Raw genomic sequence first — 21,169 nt, 5'->3', positions numbered from 1 at the left:
AGTTTTCATTCAACTTAGAAGAGGACCTGTCACTGCTGAGAAAAACTCAAAACATGATGGTAGATGAAAACAGAAGACTTTTCCCAAATATCTCATTAGTAAATGAAGGATTTCCTCGCTGTTAGAGGGATTTTATTTTTATTTCACCAAAGTGGATGCAAAATCTGATCGTTTGTCTGGAGAGACACAAAATATGTTCCTGGGGAGCTGAATCAATACAGGATGAATGCTAGATACAATTTTCTGCAGGCAAAAATGTTCCCCAACTTTGCTAAAATTAGAAAACTTATTAGCTATATAATAGTATGCCACAACGTATAGTACGACCCATATAAATAGCTAATATACTAAAGGAGGGCCTGTCTGCTTGTAAAGGGTTTATCTACTACAGGAGAACATAGCTGTCTCTAAAGGGTTAAACAAACAACTAGAAAAAGGCAAATGCTATATATCTGCCGTCTTCATCTGCTTTCCTATCCTTCATTGTGCATTGCATTTTCCTTACAAGGACGTTATGTAACATCTTTCTGCACCCATGCGGTACTGTGACATCGGTTTAGGCATATAAGTTTCCATCCGCACACTGTGTCTGGATATATGCATATTGAGACCTGTATGGAGCCAGTCTTTGTATTTTCCACATATTTTGCACGTTTGCATCTTTTGCACATCATTTGCATATTGTTTTCTGTGTGAAAAATAAGGGGGGGGCGGGGAGAGGGACCCTGGGTGCTAGTCATCATTGCCCCTATACTAGGAGATGGTTTCTTGTATTGGTATCTGTTTGTATTTTAGTATTTTAAACTATGACTGGTTGCAGTACACATCACAGCCACTGGGTGGCACCATATAGATACATATAACAAAAAGATCTCCCGACAGAGTATCGGAAAAATCACATATTTGTTGATCCAGAAATACAATGTTACCATTTTAACTCGTTTCGGTTGATGTTCAATACAAACCTGCAAGGCCACAGTCTGTTGAGCACTTAGACCATGGAGACCAGTCCGAGAGTTGACAATTAACGGGACATTCGACGACGCAGGTCGTGTTCATATGCCAGGTTTTCTCCAAACCGAGCTACGAGAAAGCGGATACTTCAGTCTGCAATTTTATACTAGGCATATAATTATAAAGCAGCATTCCCACCAAAGAAATCCCCCCAATCCAGTGGATAGATGGTAAAAACTATATTGGAGGGGGTCGGATGACTGGGACCTCCATCTGTCTTTAGCACCAAGGACCCCGTCTACTTTGCCCACCAATCCCAGCCCCGGTTATCACCACAAGTCATTTAAAGGGATCCTGTCAATAGGTTTGCTCCGGCTGTCTCCCGGTTGGTCGCCCTATACAGACACATCTAGCAGCCTGGCATCATTTCACAAGCAACTTTTAACTTCTCCATTTTTGTCGGCAGATCTGCCCGATCGGTCTGTCGGTCTAGCACTTTTGCATACGATTGATGTAGATCGGAAGACGCAGGGGCATTGACGCCGACCAGATCTGCTAAATCCAACCAGCTGCATAGCAGACTTGCAAGTTCCAGTTACTTTGCAAGGAAACCGGCCACCTCTGATAGAACAGGTGGTCGGTAACATAGGCAACGAGCAGTAAACCACAGAATCAGACATTCCTAATTCTTGAGTTTTCTTTAATAAGAAGTATATTACAAAGTTGCTTGTTATTACAAGCGCTTTGCAATTTCAGCCATTTGAAGACGTTGAGACAACCCCTTTAACTAAGCTTCAGTCGCATGCTCCACTTGAAGATGGAAAAAACCTGTGAACCTTAAAAAACAGAAGTAACTGCAAAATGAAAGGAAACCTTAAAAATGTATCATCCCTTCTATCTCACAAAGTTTGGTGCATGTTGCATTTGCACAAAAATTGTGACTTTTTTTCCTTTTTTATGCATTTTTGTCAATGGAAGGAGCTTAGTGAAAAGGTGCACGGCCTGTAACCATGTGACAAATAAACGACAATGTAGGCGAAGATCACACAGAGTAGGGTGTGAACTATACGGACACCACTTACCTCCTCACAGAACTTCAGAGCCACAGATTTGGCGTCACTACGTACACAGTCCAGCATCCGGGTCTTAATACCATTTCCACACACGGCCTTGTCACTTAGCTGACACGTGCTCCAGTCTGCAGAGAACACACAAGGCTGTAACCAACATACCGCCATCATCATCTCATTGTGCTACAATACTGTTTATATAGATACAATCTACAGAAATATATAGTAGCTTTGTAAATACAGAGCTGCACTCACTATTCTGCTGGTGGAGTCACTGTGTACATACATTACATTACTGATCCTGAGTTACATCTTGTATTATACTCCAGAGCTGCACTCACTATTCTGCTGGTGCAGTCACTGTGTACATACATTACATTACTGATCCTGAGTTACCTCCTGTATTATACTCCAGAGCTGCACTCACTATTCTGCTGGTGCAGTCACTGTGTACATACATTACATTACTGATCCTGAGTTACATCCTCTACTATACTCCAGAGCTGCACTCACTATTCTGCTGGTGCAGTCACTGTGTACATACATTACATTACTGATCCTGAGTTACATCCTCTATTATACTCCAGAGCTGCACTCACTATTCTGCTGGTGCAGTCACTGTGTACATACATTACATTACTGATCCTGAGTTACATCCTGTATTATACTCCTGAGCTGCACTAACTATTCTGCAGGTGCAGTCACTGTGTACATACATTACATTACTGATCCTGAGTTACATCCTGTATTGTTGTGAATCCTGTGGTCAAGCTCCCTCCTGTGGTCATGAGTGGTACTTCGGCTGGTTCTGTCTATGAGCTTCCTCTGGTGGATGTGAGTGGGGCTGCAGCTTCTGAGTTTCCTTCCTCAGGTGACGAGGTTAAGTCGTTAGGTGCTGCTCTATTTAACTCCACCTAGTTCTTTGTTCCTGGCCTCCAGTCAATGTTCCAGTATTGGTCTTGCTTTCTCCTGGATCGTTATTGTGGCCTGTCTGCCCTGCATAAGCTAAGTTTTGCTTGTGTTACTTTTGTTTGCTATATTTTCTGTCCAGCTTGCTATATTGGTTTTTCTTGCTTGCTGGAAGCTCTGAGACGCAGAGGGAGCACCTCCGTACCGTTAGTCGGTGCGGAGGGTCTTTTTGCCCCCTCTGCGTGGTTGTTTGTAGGTTTTTGTGCTGACCGCAAAGCTATCTTTCCTATTCTCGGTCTGTTCAGTAAATCGGGCCTCACTTTGCTAAAATCTATTTCATCTCTGTGTTTCTATTTTCATCTTAACTCACAGTCATTATATGTGGGGGGCTGCCTTTTCCTTTGGGGAATTTCTCTGAGGCAAGGTAGGCTTATTTTTCTATCTTCAGGGCTAGCTAGTTCCTTAAGCTGTGCCGAGTTACATAGGGATTGCGGTCAGCAGAGTTTCCACGTCTCAGAGCTCGTCCTATGTTAGTAACTATCAGGTCACTTTGTGTGCTCTTAAACCACTAGGTCCATTGTGGTTCTGAATCACCTGTTCATAACAGTACTGGAGGCCCAAAGTACTAATGCTTCTCAATAGAGGGAAAAGAGAAGTTCTGAGACCATTTTTTTTCTCTGTACTGTGTTTTGTCTTTCTTTTCCCCTAGACATTTGGGTGGTTCAGGACACAGGTGTAGTGATGGACATTAAAGATCTGTCTTCTTGTGTGGATCATCTCACTGCAAGAGTACAAAATATTCAAGACTTTGTGGTTCAGAATTCTATGTTAGAGCCAAGAATTCCTATTCCTGATTTGTTTTCTGGAGATAGAGCTAAGTTTCTGAGTTTTAAGAATAATTGTAAACTGTTTCTGGCTTTGAAACCCCGCTCCTCTGGTGACCCAGTTCAACAAGTTAAGATCATTATTTCTTTATTACGTAGCGACCCTCAAGACTGGGCATTTTCCCTTGCGCCAGGAGATCCTGCATTATGTAATATTGATGCGTTTTTTCTGGCGCTCGGATTGCTGTATGATGAACCTAATTCAGTGGATCAGGCAGAGAAAAAATTGCTGGCTCTGTCTTAGGGTCAGGATGAGGTAGAGATATATTGTCAGAAGTTTAGGAAGTGGTCTGTGCTCACTCAATGGAATGAATGTGCGCTGGCAGCTATTTTCAGAAAAGATCTCTCTGAAGCCCTTAAGGATGTTATGGTGGGATTTCCTATGCCTGCTGGTCTGAATGAGTCTATGACTTTGGCCATTCAGATCGGTCGACGCTTGCGTGAGCGTAAAACTGTGCACCATTTGGCAGCATTATCTGAGCATGGACCTGAGCCTATGCAGTGCGATAGGACTTTGACCAGAGCTGAACGGCAAGAACACAGACGTCAGAATGGGCTGTGTTTTTACTGTGGTGATTCCACTCATGCTATCTCCGATTGTCCTAAGCGCACTAAGCGGTTCGCTAGGTCTGCCACCATTGGTATGGTACAGTCAAAATTTCTTTTGTCCGTTACTTTGATCTGCTCTTTGTCATCCTTTTCTGTCATGGCATTTGTGGATTCAGGCGCTGCCCTGAATTTGATGGACTTGGAGTTTGCTAGGCGCTATGGGTTTTTCTTGGAGCCCTTGCAGTGTCCTATTCCATTGAGAGGAATTGATGCTACGCCTTTGGCCAAGAATAAGCCTCAGTATTGGACCCAGCTGACCATGTGCATGGCTCCTGCGCATCAGGAGGATATCCGCTTTCTGGTGTTGCATAATCTGCATGATGTGGTCGTGTTGGGGTTGCCATGGCTACAAGTCCATAATCCAGTATTAGATTGGAAATCAATGTCTGTGTCCAGCTGGGGTTGTCAAGGGGTACATGGTAATGTTCCATTTCTGTCTATTTCGTCATCCACCCCTTCTGAGGTCCCAGAGTTCTTGTCTGATTATCGGGATGTATTCGATGAGCCCAAAGTCCAGTGCCCTACCTCCGCATAGGGATTGCGATTGTGCTATCGATTTGATTCCTGGTAGTAAGTTTCCTAAAGGTCGACGGTTTAATTTGTCTGTATCTGAGCACGCCGCTATGCGGAGTTACGTAAAGGAATCCTTGGAGAAGGGTCATATTCGCCCGTCGTCGTCGCCATTGGGAGCAGGGTTCTTTTTTGTGGCCAAGAAGGATGGTTCGCTGAGACCTTGTATTGATTACCGCCTTCTAAATAAAATCACGGTCAAATTTCAGTACCCCTTGCCGCTGCTGTCTGATTTGTTTGCTCGGATTAAGGGGGCTAGTTGGTTCACCAAGATAGATCTTCGTGGTGCGTATAATCTTGTGCGTATTAAACAGGGCGATGAGTGGAAAACAGCATTTAATACGCCCGAGGGCCATTTTGAGTACCTGGTTATGCCATTCGGGCTTTCTAATGCTCCATCAGTGTTTCAGTCCTTTATGCATGACATCTTCCGAGAGTACCTGGATAAATTCCTGATTGTATACTTGGATGATATTTTGGTCTTCTCGGATGATTGGGAGTCTCACGTGAAGCAGGTCAGAATGGTGTTCCAGGTTCTGCGTGCGAATTCTTTGTTTGTGAAGGGGTTAAAGTGTCTCTTTGGTGTTCAGAAGGTTTCATTTTTTGGGTTCATTTTTTCCCCTTCTACTATCGAGATGGACCCTGTTAAAGTTCAGGCCATTTATGATTGGACTCAGCCGACATCTCTGAAGAGTCTGCAAAAGTTCCTGGGCTTTGCTAATTTTTATCGTCGCTTCATCAATAATTTTTCTAGTATTGCTAAACTGTTGACTGAGTTAACCAAGAAGGGTGCTGATGTGGTCAATTGGTCTTCTGCTGCTGTGGAAGCTTTTCAAGAGTTGAAGCGTCGTTTTTCTTCTGCCCCTGTGTTGTGCCAACCAGATGTTTCGCTCCCATTCCAGGTCGAGGTTGATGCTTCTGAGATTGGAGCAGGGGCTGTTTTGTCGCAAAGAAGTTCTGATGGCTCGGTGATGAAACCATGCGCCTTCTTTGCCAGGAAGTTTTCGCCTGCTGAGCGTAATTATGATGTTGGCAATTGAGAGTTGCTGGCCATGAAGTGGGCATTCGAGGAGTGGCGTCATTGGCTTGAAGGAGCTAAGCATCGCGTGGTGGTCTTGACTGATCACAAGAACTTGACTTATCTCGAGTCTGCCAAACGGTTGAATCCTAGACAGGCTCGTTGGTCGCTGTTTTTCTCCCGTTTTGACTTTGTGGTTTCGTACCTTCCGGGCTCTAAAAATGTGAAGGCGGATGCCCTGTCTAGGAGTTTTGTGCCCGACTCTCCGGGTTTGTCTGAGCCGGCGGGTATTCTCAAAGAGGGGGTAATTTTGTCTGCCATCTCCCCTGATTTGCGGCGGGTGCTGCAAAAATTTCAGGCTAATAGACCTGACCGTTGCCCAGCGGAGAAACTGTTTGTCCCTGATAAATGGAGGAGTGGAGTTATCTCTGAGGTTCATTGTTCGGTGTTGGCTGGTCATCCTGGAATCATTGGTACCAGAGATTTGGTGGCCATGTCCTTTTGGTGGCCGTCTCTGTCGCGGGATGTGCGTTCGTTTGTGCAGTCCTGTGGGATTTGTGCTCGGGCTAAGCCCTGCTGTTCTCGTGCCAGTGGGTTGCTTTTGCCCTTGCCAGTCCCGAAGAGGCCCTGGACACATATCTCTATGGATTTTATTTCGGATCTCCCCGTCTCTCAAAAAATGTCGGTCATTTGGGTTGTTTGTGATCGCTTCTCTAAGATGGTCCATTTGGTACCCTTGTCTAAATTGCCTTCCTCCTCTGATTTGGTGCCATTGTTCTTCCAGCATGTGGTTCGTTTACATGGCATTCCGGAGAACATCGTTTCTGACAGAGGTTCCCAGTTTGTTTCGAGGTTTTGGCGAGCCTTTTGTGCTAGGATGGGCATTGATTTGTCTTTTTCCTCGGCTTTCCATCCTCAGACAAATGGCCAGACTGAACGAACCAATCAGACCTTGGAAACATATCTGAGATGTTTTGTTTCTGCCGATCAGGATGATTGGGTGTTCTTTTTGCCTTTGGCTGAGTTCGCCCTTAATAATCGGGCCAGCTCAGCTACTTTGGTTTCGCCGTTTGTCTGCAATTCTGGTTTCCATCCTCGTTTCTCTTCAGGGCAGGTTGAGTCTTCTGACTGTCCTGGTGTGGATACAGTGGTGGATAGGTTGCAGCAGATTTGGACTCATGTGGTGGACAATTTGACATTGTCTCAGGAGAAGGCTCAACGTTTCGCTAACCGCAGGCGCTGTGTTGGTCCCCGACTTCGTGTTGGGGATTTGGTTTGGTTGTCATCTCGTTATATTCCTATGAAAGTTTCCTCTCCTAAGTTTAAGCCTCGTTTCATTGGTCCGCATAGGATTTCTGAGGTTCTTAATCCTGTGTCTTTTCGTTTGACCCTTCCAGCTTCTTTTTCCATCCATAACGTATTCCATAGGTCATTGTTGCGGAGATACGTGGCACCTGTGGTTCCATCCGTTGATCCTCCTGCCCCAGTTTTGGTTGAGGGGGAGTTGGAGTATATAGTGGAGAAGATTTTGGATTCTCGTATTTCGAGACGGAAACTCCAGTACCTGGTTAAGTGGAAGGGTTATGGTCAGGAAGATAATTCCTGGGTCTTTGCCTCTGACGTTCATGCTGCTGATCTGGTTCGTGCCTTTCATTTGGCTCATCCTGGTCGGCCTGGGGGCTCTGGTGAGGGTTTGGTGACCCCTCCTCAAGGGAGTGGTACTGTTGTGAATCCTGTGGTCAAGCTCCCTCCTGTGGTCATGAGTGGTACTTCGGCTGGTTCTGTCTATGAGCTTCCTCTGGTGGATGTGAGTGGGGCTGCGGCTTCTGAGTTTCCTTCCTCAGGTGACGAGGTTAAGTCGTTAGGTGCTGCTCTATTTAACTCCACCTAGTTCTTTGTTCCTGGCCTCCAGTCAATGTTCCAGTATTGGTCTTGCTTTCTCCTGGATCGTTATTGTGGCCTGTCTGCCCTGCATAAGCTAAGTTTTGCTTGTGTTACTTTTGTTTGCTATATTTTCTGTCCAGCTTGCTATATTGGTTTTTCTTGCTTGCTGGAAGCTCTGAGACGCAGAGGGAGCACCTCCGTACCGTTAGTCGGTGCGGAGGGTCTTTTTGCCCCCTCTGCGTGGTTGTTTGTAGGTTTTTGTGCTGACCGCAAAGCTATCTTTCCTATCCTCGGTCTGTTCAGTAAGTCGGACCTCACTTTGCTAAAATCTATTTCATCTCTGTGTTTGTATTTTCATCTTAACTCACAGTCATTATATGTGGGGGCCTGCATTTTCCTTTGGGGAATTTCTCTGAGGCAAGGTAGGCTTATTTTTCTGTCTTCAGGGCTAGCTAGTTTCTCAGGCTGTGCCGAGTTGCATAGGGAGCGTTAGGCGCAATCCACGGCTACCTCTAGTGTGGTAAGATAGGATTAGGGATTGCGGTCAGCAGAGTTCCCACGTCTCAGAGCTCGTCCTATGTTAGTAACTATCAGGTCACTTTGTGTGCTCTTAAACCACTAGGTCCATTGTGGTTCTGAATCACCTGTTCATAGCACTGTATTATACCCCAGAGCTGCACTCACTATTCTGCTGGTGCAATCACTGTGTACATACATTACATTACTGATCCTGAGTTACATCCTGTATTATACTCCAGAGCTGCACTCACTATTCTGCTGGTGCAGTCACTGTGTACATACATTACATTACTGACCCTGAGTTACATCCTGTATTATACTCCAGAGCTGCACTCACTAGTCTGCTGGTGCAGTCACTGTGTACATACATTACATTACTGATCCTGAGTAACATCCTGTATTATACCCCAGAGCTGCACTCGCTATTCTGCTGGTGCAGTCACTGTGTACATACATTACTGATCCTGAGTTACATCCTGTATTATACTCCAGAGCTGCACTCACTATTCTGCTGGTGCAGTCACTGTGTACATACATTACATCACTGATCCTGAGTTACATCCTGTATTATACTCCAGAGCTGCACTCACTATTCTGCTGGTGCAGTCACTGTGTACATACATTACATTACTGATCCTGAGTAACATCCTCTATTATACTCCAGAGCTGCACTCACTATTCTGCTGGTGCAGTCACTGTGTACATACATTACATTACTGATCCTGAGTTACATCCTGTATTATACTCCAGAGCTGCACTCACTATACTGCTGGTGCAGTCACTGTGTACATACATTACATTAATGATCCTGAGTTACATCCTGTATTATTATTATTTATTATTATAGCGCCATTTATTCCATGGCGCTTTATATGTGAGGAGGGGTATACATAATAAAAACAAGTACAATAATCTCAAACAATACAAGTCATAACTGGTACAGGAGGAGAGAGGACCCTGCCCGCGAAGGCTCACAATCTACAAGGGATGGGTGAGAATACAGTAGGTGAGGGTAGAGCTGGTCATGCAGCGGTTTGGTAGATCGGTGGTTACTGCAGTCTGTAGGCTTGTCGGAAGAGGTGGGTCTTCAGGTTCTTTTTGAAGGTTTCGATGGTAGGCGAGAGTCTGATGTGTTGTGGTGTAGAGGTCCAGAGTAGGGGGGATGCACGAGAGAAATCTTGTATATGATTGTGGGAAGAGGAGATAAGAGGGGAGTAGAGTAGGAGATCTTGTGAGGATCGGAGGTTGCGTGTAGGAAAGTACCGGGAGACGAGGTCGCAGATGTATGGAGGAGACAGGTTGTGGATGGCTTTGTACGTCATGGTTAGGGTTTTGTAGTGGAGTCTCTGGGTAATGGGGAGCCAGTGAAGGGATTGACAGAGGTGAGAGGCCAGGGAATAGTGGGGAGACAGGTGGATTAGTCGGGCAGCAGAGTTTACAATAGATTGGAGGGGTGCGAGAGTGTTAGAGGGAAGGCCACAGAGCAGGAGGTTACACTAGTCAAGGCGAGAGATGATGAGGGCATGGACTAGGGTTTTTGCAGATTCTTGGTTTAGGAATGTACGGATCCGGGAAATATTTTTGAGTTGAAGGCGGCAAGAAGTGGAAAGGGCTTGGATATGTGGTTTGAAGGAAAGATCAGTGTCAAGGATTACCCCGAGGCAGCGAGCTTATGGGACTGGGGAGAGTGGGCAGGCGTTTACTGTAATGGATAGGTTCGTTTGGGGGGTTGCATGAGATGGGGGAAAAACAATGAATTCTGTTTTGTCCATGTTAAGTTTTAGAAATCTAGAGTTAAGGTACCGTCACATTAAGCGACGCTGCAGTGATATAGACAACGAGCCGATCGCTGCAGCGTCGCTGTTTAGGTCGCTAGGAGACGTCAAACACCGGCAACAGCTGAACGATGCAGGAGCGATCCAGTGACGTACTTATCGTTCTCGCTGGTTGTTCGCTCCATGAAAAACCATTGAAGCATCGTTGCTTTTGCTGTCAAACATGACGAATCACGCCGACCTGACGACCAAATAAAGTTCCGGACTTCTAGCTACGACCAGCGATGTCACAGTGGGATCCTGATCGCTGCTGCGTGTCAAACACAACGAGATCGCTATCCAGGACGCTGCAACGTCACGAATCGCTGTCGTTCTCGTTGGAAAGTTGTTCAGTGTGAAGGTACCTTTAAGGTAAGGATGAAATAGCAGACAGACATTGAGGGATTCTGGTTAGTAGGGAGGTGATATCTGGTCCAGAGATGTAGATCTGTGTGTCATCAGCATAGAGATGATACTGAAAACCGTGAGATTCTATGAGCTGTCCCAGGCCAAAGGTGTAAATGGAGAAGAGCAGGGGCCCTAGAACTGACTCCGACAGATAGGGGGCGAGGTGAGGAGGTGGTGTGTGATTGGGAGACGCTGAATGTCCGGTCTGTCAGATATGACGAGATCCAGGATAGGGCCAAGTCTGTGATGCCAAGGGATGAGAGGGTCTGTAGTAATAGGGAATGGTCCACTGTGTTAAAGGCAGAGGACAGGTCCAGGAGAAGGAGGATAGAGTAGTGTCGCTTGTTCTTGGCGGTTAATAGGTCATTGGTGGCCTTAGTTAGGGCAGTTTCGGTGGAATGGTGTGACCGGAAGCCTGAATGTAAGCGGTCGAAGAAGGAGCAGGAAGATAGATGGGAGGACAGTTCAAGATGGACATGTTGTTCCAGTAGTTTTGAGGCATAGGGGAGAAGTGATATGGGGCGATAGCTAGATGCAGAGGATGGGTCAAGAGATGGCTTTTTGAGGATAGGTAAGATTGAGGCATGTTTAAAGCTTGAGGGGAAAACACCAGTTGTTAGTGATAGGTCGAAGAGATGGGTTAGGGTTGGGATGAAGACTGTGGCGAGGTTTGGGATGAAGTGGGAAGGGATTGGATCAAGTGGACAGGTGGTGAGATGCGATCTTGAGAGTAGAGTGGAGAGTCGATCTTCTGTAATGGTGGAGAAGTTGGTTTTGGAGGTGGAGGGCTGGGCAGTTGGGAGGAAGGACTCTGGGGGTTGTGGACTAAAACTGTCTCTGATGCTATCAATCTTCTGCTTGAAAAATGAGGCAATGTCTTCAGCGGAGATAAGTGGGGAGGGAGGAGGTGCTGGGGGACGGAGGAGAGAGTTGAAGGTGTTGAATAACTGTTTAGGGTCATGGGACAGGGAGGATATGAGTGATGAGAAGTAGGTTTGTTTAGCTGTGGCGAGTGTGGTCTTGAAAGTAGTGAGGGACTGTTTGAATGCGATGAAGTGCTCGTTGGAGTGGGATCTTTTCCATCGGCGCTCAGCAGCCCTGGACGCTCGCCTCAGTTCTTTGGTCAGGCTGGTGTGCCAGGGCTGTCTGTTGATTTTGCGAGCTTTGGTATGTGTGAGAGGGGCAGCAGATTCCAAAGCTACAGCTATTGTGGTGTTATATAGAGCGGCAGCGTCATCCACATTGTGTAGGGAGCTTATGTCTGTGAGAGGGAGGAGGGATTCAGAGAATGAGTGTAGATCAATGTGTTTAAGATTTCTGCGAGGGTGTGCAAGTTTGTGGGGTGAGGATTGTAGACATGGAGTGGAGAGAGATGAGAATGTGAGAAGGTTGTGGTCAGAAAGAGGAAGAGGTGAGTTAGAGAGGTTAGATAGGGAGCAGAGGCGGGTGAAGATGAGGTCCAGTGTGTGACCGTCTTTGTGAGTGGCTGCAGAGGACCATTGAGTGAGGCTGAAGGAGGAAGTGAGAGATAGAAGTTTAGTGGCAGCTGAGAGGGAAGTGTCAATGGGTATGTTGAAGTCACCCATGATGATAGTGGGGATGTCCACAGAAAGGAAATGAAGTAGCCAGGTGGTGAAGTGGTCAAAGAAGGTGGTGGCTGGCCCTGGGGGTGGTAAATGACAGCCATTTGGAGGTTATTGGGGGCATAGACGCGCACAGAGTGCACCTCAAAGGATGGGAGGGTAACAGAGGGTGGCAGTGGGATTGGGGTGAAGGAGCAGTTATCTGACAGGAGAAAACCAACTCCTCCACCATGTTTGCTGCTGGGGCGGGGTGTGTGAGAAAGGTGGAAGCCACCGTAAGAGAGTGCAGCAGGGGAGACTGTGTCAGAAGGGGTGAGCCAGGTTTCAGTGATGGCGAGGAAGGAAAGTTTGGTAGTAACAAAAAGATCGTGGATGTAGGAAAGCTTGTTGCAGACAGAGCGAGCGTTCCACAGAGCTCCTATTAGCGGGACTGGGGAAGTGGGGGCTGGACGAATCTTAGAGAGGTTTCGGAAATTTGTGATGGAGCGTGGATGGGAGGTAGAACTGACTGTGGGGATGTGGTGAGGAGGACCAGGATTATTATTATACACCAGAGCTGCAGTCACTATTCTGCTGGTGCAGTCACTGTGTACATACATTACATTACTGATCCTGAGTTACATCCTGCATTATACTCCAGAGCTGCGCTCACTATTCTGCTGGTTGTTATGGGAGATATATTTTTTTCACAATGTAATGAAACAACAAGTTTTCATTACCAAAAGGCATGCATAAGCTTTTTGTCCTGAATATTAGAGATTATGAGTAGATGATAGATAATAGATAGATAATTGATAGATAGATAATAGATACTGTAGATAGATAGATAATATATAGATGATAGATAGATAATAGATAGATAATAGATAGATAATATATAGATGATAGATAGATGATTGATAGATAGATAGATAATAGATAGATAATAGATAATAGATAGATAATAGATAGATAATATATAGATAATAGATAGATAATAGATAGATAATATATAGATAATAGATAGATGATAGATAGATAATAGATAGATAATAGATAATAGATAATAGATAGATAATAGATAGATAATAATAGATAATATATAGATAATAGATAGATAATATATAGATAATAGATAGATAATAGATGATAGATAGATGATGGATAGATAATATTTCCCTGCACATTGCCTTCTCGGACAGCAGACGTCACTGACCTGTCACATTGTATTCATAATGGAAGCAGTTCCTGTTCAGGACGCAGGGTTCGGTTTCGGAGGCAATATGGCAGACTTTGCCCTCTGCCGCCTGGCGTATGGGTATGGCCGACCTCTCGCGCAGTCCGGTTCCGTCACACGGCTGGAAAGCAGTAAAGCAGCAGCTATTAGAATAAAGATGGCGACGTACGAGCGCTCACAATTACCGGCCGGCGCTTTTCTTCTGTGTCTGCAAACAGACATCACACATCAGACAAAGCAAATCAAGCAAACACCAATCTGCAGCCCGAGCCGAGAATTCAAATACTAAACATGTCATTATGAAAGCTGGAGCCACATTAGCATAATAATGCCGATCCGCCAGACGTAATCGCCGTGTTTGCAACTTCATTGTCAGACTTTAATTTCCCGCATTATGCCGCTTTCTCCTCTTTTGTACATCGATAAGTTCTAGGCTGAAGTATCATTATGGGGGGTTTTTTTTTTGGGGGGGGAGGAGGGGTTAGATAAAAAAATATTGTGATTTATTTTTTTTTTTTTACTGTATTTGCTGTAAAGGCAGATTTGGACATTTTCTTTACAGCTCCGCTCCGCCAGCCATGGACCACTAATGTAGCCAGGGGTCCTGTGAATCATTTTGATTATGTGAAGTCACAGCTAATTTTGTCCTTCCAAACTATGGATACCTTTGGCATTAACTGACATGTTCAGTAAATAAAATTGCAATCATCATTCCTTCATTTATGTTTAACACCCCATCAGATGCAGTTTCCAGCCTGACCCAAGATTCAAATGTGTATCCTTTGGGAGTGTCCCTACCAGTAATATAGGCTGGATTGTGCATCTAGATAGCTTGTATCTTGATAAACTCATCTACGAGCACAGCTTCTATCCTGTGCTCATTTCCTCTTCTTCTGCTTACCTCCTTATCTACAGCCTATTTTCTCTGCCCTCCCTGAGACTATAGATGTTTTTTTTCCATATCTGCATGCTGTTGAGATCTGTGTACAACCTCCCGGCTATTATAGTAACATAGTAACATAGTAACATAGTTAGTAAGGCCGAAAAAAGACATTTGTCCATCCAGTTCAGCCTATATTCCATCATAATAAATCCCCAGATCTACGTCCTTCTACAGAACCTAATAATTGTATGATACAATATTGTTCTGCTCCAGGAAGACATCCAGGCCTCTCTTGAACCCCTCGACTGAGTTCGCCATCACCACCTCCTCAGGCAAGCAATTCCAGATTCTCACTGCCCTAACAGTAAAGAATCCTCTTCTATGTTGGTGGAAAAACCTTCTCTCCTCCAGACGCAAAGAATGCCCCCTTGTGCCCGTCACCTTCCTTGGTATAAACAGATCCTCAGCGAGATATTTGTATTGTCCCCTTATATACTTATACATGGTTATTAGATCGCCCCTCAGTCGTCTTTTTTCTAGACTAAATAATCCTAATTTCGCTAATCTATCTGGGTATTGTAGTTCTCCCATCCCCTTTATTAATTTTGTTGCCCTCCTTTGTACTCTCTCTAGTTCCATTATATCCTTCATGAGCACCGGTGCCCAAAACTGGACACAGTACTCCATGTGCGGTCTAACTAGGGATTTGTACAGAGGCAGTATAATGCTCTCATCATGTGTATCCAGACCTCTTTTAATGCACCCCATGATCCTGTTTGCCTTGGCAGCTGCTGCCTGGCACTGGCTGCTCCAGGTAAGTTTATCATTAACTAGGATCCCCAAGTCCTTCTCCCTGTCAGATTTACCCAGTGGTTTCCCATTCAGTGTGTAATGGTGATATTGATTCCTTCTTCCCATGTGTATAACCTTACATTTATCATTGTTAAACCTCATCTGCCACCTTTCAGCCCAAGTTTCCAACTTATCCAGATCCATCTGTAGCAGAATACTATCTTCTCTTGTATTAACTGCTTTACATAGTTTTGTATCATCTGCAAATATCGATATTTTACTGTGTAAACCTTCTACCAGATCATTAATGAATATGTTGAAGAGAACAGGCCCCAATACTGACCCCTGCGGTACCCCACTGGTCACAGCGACCCAGTTAGAGACTATACCATTTATAACCACCCTCTGCTTTCTATCACTAAGCCAGTTACTAACCCATTTACACACATTTTCCCCCAGACCAAGCATTCTCATTTTGTGTACCACCCTCTTGTGCGGCACGGTATCAAACGCTTTGGAAAAATCGAGATATACCACGTCCAATGACTCACCGTGGTCCAGCCTATAGCTTACCTCTTCATAAAAACTGATTAGATTGGTTTGACAGGAGCGATTTCTCATAAACCCATGCTGATATGGAGTTAAACAGTTATTCTCATTGAGATAATCCAGAATAACATCCCTCAGAAACCCTTCAAATATTTTACCAACAATAGAGGTTAGACTTACTGGCCTATAATTTCCAGGTTCACTTTTAGAGCCCTTTTTGAATATTGGCACCACATTTGCTATGCGCCAGTCCTGCGGAACAGACCCTGTCGCTATAGAGTCCCTAAAAATAAGAAATAATGGTTTATCTATTACATTACTTAGTTCTCTTAGTACTCGTGGGTGTATGCCATCCGGACCCGGAGATTTATCTATTTTAATCTTATTTAGCCGGTTTCGCACCTCTTCTTGGGTTAGATTGGTGACCCTTAATATAGGGTTTTCATTGTTTCTTGGGATTTCACCTAGCATTTCATTTTCCACCGTGAATACCGTGGAGAAGAAGGTGTTTAATATGTTAGCTTTTTCCTCGTCATCTACAACCATTCTTTCCTCACTATTTTTTAAGGGGCCTACATTTTCAGTTTTTATTCTTTTACTATTGATATAGTTGAAGAACAGTTTGGGATTAGTTTTACTCTCCTTAGCAATGTGCTTCTCTGTTTTATTTTTTGTTTCATTATGTCTTGATATGGGAGCCATGACGCCATAAGTATGACATGACTGGCTGCAGCAGTCATGGGTCACATGTCAGCTGCAACAGTTACTATTTCATCAGTGCACAGAGAATATTGATCAGCTGCAGCCAAAGAGCGGCTGGTGATTGGCTGCAGCCGGGTTGTGGCACAAGAAGTCGCATCACTGGTTTTCACTCAACTTTCCAACAAACCAGTATAACTATGAAATACCTTAACAGTTGTGGACGGACGATAAATGTTACAGGGGGAAATATTTTATTTATTTTATTTATTTTAGGGGAAAATGTTTTTATTTTTCTTTTAAAAGGATAAAACACATGATTGTTACAAAGCGCCGTCATTCCTTAAAGGGCCAGCGCACACCCATGTAATCTGTATTTGTCCTCATTAATCTAATATCTCGTCTGCCTTGCAGACACCACAACTATATTTACATACTAATTAGATTTAGTCTACGATGTAAAGTACTTGAAATTATCGCTGCAAGGTTGGCATCGGAATAATTAGTATTCTACCAACCTGCCATTGTCTGACACCTAATTAATGTCATTATCCATTGTAGGAGACGGGAAGATTCAATAAGTCGTTTTCCCGCCTCTGTGGAGATTACTCAGGAAATGAGACTTATTAGTATCCGGTGCGGAGCTGTGGACGGGGTGTTACCCCAGGGTGTAAGATAAGAAACCTGCAGGAAGGGGCCGTTATATCCTGTACATGGGACTGACGGGAGCAATATGGTTTTAGTATATTAAATGATTAGGGACACTGAAATGTATAAAGCAACAAATAAGTGGCTAAAAGTCTTCTACCTACAGTATTAATGCTTTATGTGTAATATCACCCATAATAACCCTTGTTACATCAGGCATTATACTCCAGAGCTGCACTCACTATTCTGCTGGTGCAGTCACTGTGTACATACATTACATTACTGATCCTGAGTTACCTCCTGTATTATACCCCAGAGCTGTACTCACTATTCTGCTGGTGGAGTCACTGTGTATATACATTACTGATCCTGAGTTACATCCTGTATTATACTCCAGAGCTGCACTCACTATTCTGCTGGTGCAGTCACTGTGTACATACATTACTGATCCTGAGTTACATCCTGTATTATACTCCAGAGCTGCACTCACTATTCTGCTGGTGCAGTCACTGTGTACATAGATTACATTACTGATCCTGAGTTACATCCTGTATTATACTCCAGAGCTGCACTCACTATTCTGCTGGTGCAGTCACTGTGTACATACATTACATTACTGATCCTGAGTTACATCCTGTATTATACCCCAGAGCTGCACTCACTATTCTGCTGGTGCAGTCACTGTGTACATACATTACTGATCCTGAGTTACATCCTGTATTATACTCCAGAGCTGCACTCACTATTCTGTTGGTGCACTCACTGTGTACATACATTACATTACTGATCCTGAGTTACATCCTGTATTATACCCCAGAGCTGCACTCACTATTCTGCTGGTGCAGTCACTGTGTACATACATTACTGATCCTGAGTTACATCCTGTATTATACTCCAGAGCTGCACTCACTATTCTGTTGGTGCACTCACTGTGTACATACATTACATTACTGATCCTGAGTTACATCCTGTATTATACCCCAGAGCTGCACTCACTATTCTGCTGGTGCAGTCACTGTGTACATAGATTACATTACTGATCCTGAGTTACATCCTGTATTATACCCCAGAGCTGCACTCACTATTCTGCTGGTGCAGTCACTGTGTACATACATTACATTACTGATCCTGAGTTACATCCTGTATTATACCCCAGAGCTGCACTCACTATTCTGCTGGTGCAGTCACTGTGTACATACATTACTGATCCTGAGTAACATCCTGTATTATACTCCAGAGCTGCACTCACTATTCTGTTGGTGCACTCACTGTGTACATACATTACATTACTGATCCTGAGTTACATCCTGTATTATACCCCAGAGCTGCACTCACTATTCTGCTGGTGCAGTCACTGTGTACATACATTACTGATCCTGAGTTACATCCTGTATTATACTCGAGAGCTGCACTCACTATTCTGTTGGTGCACTCACTGTGTACATACATTACATTACTGATCCTGAGTTACATCCTGTATTATACCCCAGAGCTGCACTCACTATTCTGCTGGTGCAGTCACTGTGTACATACATTACATTACTGATCCTGAGTTACATCCTGTATTATACCCCAGAGCTGCACTCACTATTCTGCTGGTGCAGTCACTGTGTACATACAGTACATTACTGATCCTGAGTTACCTCCTGTATTATACCCCAGAGCTGCACTCACTATTCTGCTGGTGCAGTCACTGTGCACATACATTACATTACTGATCCTGAGTTACCTCCTGTATTATACCCCAGAGCTGAACTCACTATTCTGCTGGTGCAGTCACTGTGTACATACATTACATTACTGATCCTGAGTTACCTCCTGTATTATACCCCAGAGCTGCACTCACTATTCTGCTGGTGCAGTCACTGTGCACATACATTACATTACTGATCCTGAGTTACCTCCTGTATTATACCCCAGAGCTGAACTCACTATTCTGCTGGTGCAGTCACTGTGTACATACATTACATTACTGATCCTGAGTTACATCCTGTATTATACCCCAGAGCTGCACTCACTATTCTGCTGGTGCAGTCACTGTGTACATACATTACATCACTGATCCTGAGTTACATCCTGTATTATACTCCAGAGCTGCACTCACTATTCTGCTGGTGCAATCACTGTGTACATACATTACATCACTGATCCTGAGTTACATCCTGTATTATACTCCAGAGCTGCACTCACTATTCTGCTGGTGCAGTCACTGTGTACATACATTACATTACTGATCCTGAGTTACCTCCTGTATTATACTCCAGAGCTGCACTCACTATTCTGCTGGTGCAATCACTGTGTACATACATTACATCACTGATCCTGAGTTACATCCTGTATTATACTCCAGAGCTGCACTCACTATTCTGCTGGTGCAGTCACTGTGTACATACATTACATTACTGATCCTGAGTTACCTCCTGTATTATACTCCAGAGCTGCACTCACTATTCTGCTGGTGCAGTCACTGTGTACATACATTACATTACTGATCCTGAGTTACATCCTGTATTATACTCCAGAGCTGCACTCACTATTCTGCTGGTGCAGTCACTGTGTACATACATTACATTACTGATCCTGAGTTACATCCTGTATTATACTCCAGAGCTGCACTCACTATTCTGCTGGTGCAGTCACTGTGTACATACATTACATTACTGATCCTGAGTTACATCCTGTATTATACTCCAGAGCTGCACTCACTATTCTGCTGGTGCAGTCACTGTGTACATACATTACATTACTGATCCTGAGTTACATCCTGTATTATACTCCAGAGCTGCACTCACTATTCTGCTGGTGCAATCACTGTGTACATACATTACATCACTGATCCTGAGTTACATCCTGTATTATACCCCAGAGCTGCACTCACTATTCTGCTGGTGCAGTCACTGTGTACATACATTACATTACTGATCCTGAGTTACATCCTGTATTATACTCCAGAGCTGCACTCACTATTCTGCTGGTGCAGTCACTGTGTACATACATTACATTACTGATCCTGAGTTACATCCTGTATTATACTCCAGAGCTGCACTCACTATTCTGCTGGTGCAGTCACTGTGTACATACATTACATTACTGATCCTGAGTTACATCCTGTATTATACTCCAGAGCTGCACTCACTATTCTGCTGGTGCAATCACTGTGTACATACATTACATCACTGATCCTGAGTTACATCCTGTATTATACCCCAGAGCTGCACTCACTATTCTGCTGGTGCAGTCACTGTGTACATACATTACATTACTGATCCTGAGTTACATCCTGTATTATACTCCAGAGCTGCACTCACTATTCTGCTGGTGCAGTCACTGTGTACATACATTACATTACTGATCCTGAGTTACATCCTGTATTATACTCCAGAGATGCACTCACTATTCTGCTGGTGTAGTAATCCACGTACACAATGACCACTCTGGCAGAATAGTGAGTGCAGCTCTGGAGTGTAATACTCAGTATAAGTACAAATTAGGTGTTGAATGTATCTAAGTTGTATTTCATGTTGTATGTGAATACATTGTGTGTATGAGCAGTGACCTAGAAATTTCGCTGTTTCAGGTGTTTTCTTTTTATGATTAATATGAATCCTTTCTCAGTCTCATGCTTCGCGCGGTGACGGCAGATGTCACTTTATGATGGCGGTATGATGGTGGTATGATGGCGGTATGATGGCGGTATGATGGCGGTATGATGGAGGTATGATGGTGGTATGATGGCGGTATGATGGCGGTATGATGGAGGTATGATGGTGGTATGATGGCGGTATGATGGCAGTATGATGGCGGTATGATGGCGGCATGATGGCGGTATGATGGCGCTCTCCGGTTACCTACCAAAGGACACCTGCTCCAGTCACTCCACTCCGACATGACGCAGTCCTCAGGACAAGGCAGTTTGCAATTTCTGGCTCCTAAAGGCATCTCTTCTGGCTCACAAAGATAATCCTCTACCACATCTGCGGGGCCGTCCACCGTGTTCTGCATGCATCTGATGAGATTGACAATTACAGAGGGCACCGGCAGCGTCAGTGTGCACTGCACTGCAATACCAGCTCTCACCAGCAGGCTGCGCTGCTGAATAAACCTCTCACAGCATTTCTAGAACTTCCCTGAAATGTGGAAATTGTCTCCAATCTTCTTAT

General features: G+C 44.3%; 1 protein-coding gene across 1 annotated transcript in view; it reads right to left on the bottom strand.

Moving 5' to 3' along the window:
- Positions 1-21,169, bottom strand: part of THSD7A (thrombospondin type 1 domain containing 7A) — a 278,419-nt gene that overhangs the window by 17,852 nt on the left and 239,398 nt on the right. The window contains exons 18-21 of the mRNA XM_069729330.1: positions 20,862-21,015; positions 13,418-13,559; positions 2,037-2,152; positions 966-1,083 (exon numbers count right to left, since the gene is read on the bottom strand). Coding sequence (XP_069585431.1) covers positions 966-1,083; positions 2,037-2,152; positions 13,418-13,559; positions 20,862-21,015 — 530 coding nt within the window. The remainder of the gene's footprint in view (positions 1-965; positions 1,084-2,036; positions 2,153-13,417; positions 13,560-20,861; positions 21,016-21,169) is intronic.

This window comes from Ranitomeya imitator, chromosome 6 (assembly GCF_032444005.1).
Source record: "Ranitomeya imitator isolate aRanImi1 chromosome 6, aRanImi1.pri, whole genome shotgun sequence".
Taxonomy (NCBI): Eukaryota; Metazoa; Chordata; class Amphibia; order Anura; family Dendrobatidae; genus Ranitomeya; species Ranitomeya imitator.
Note: the sequence above shows the minus strand (reverse complement) of the source record. Positions and strands in the feature narration are given on the sequence as shown.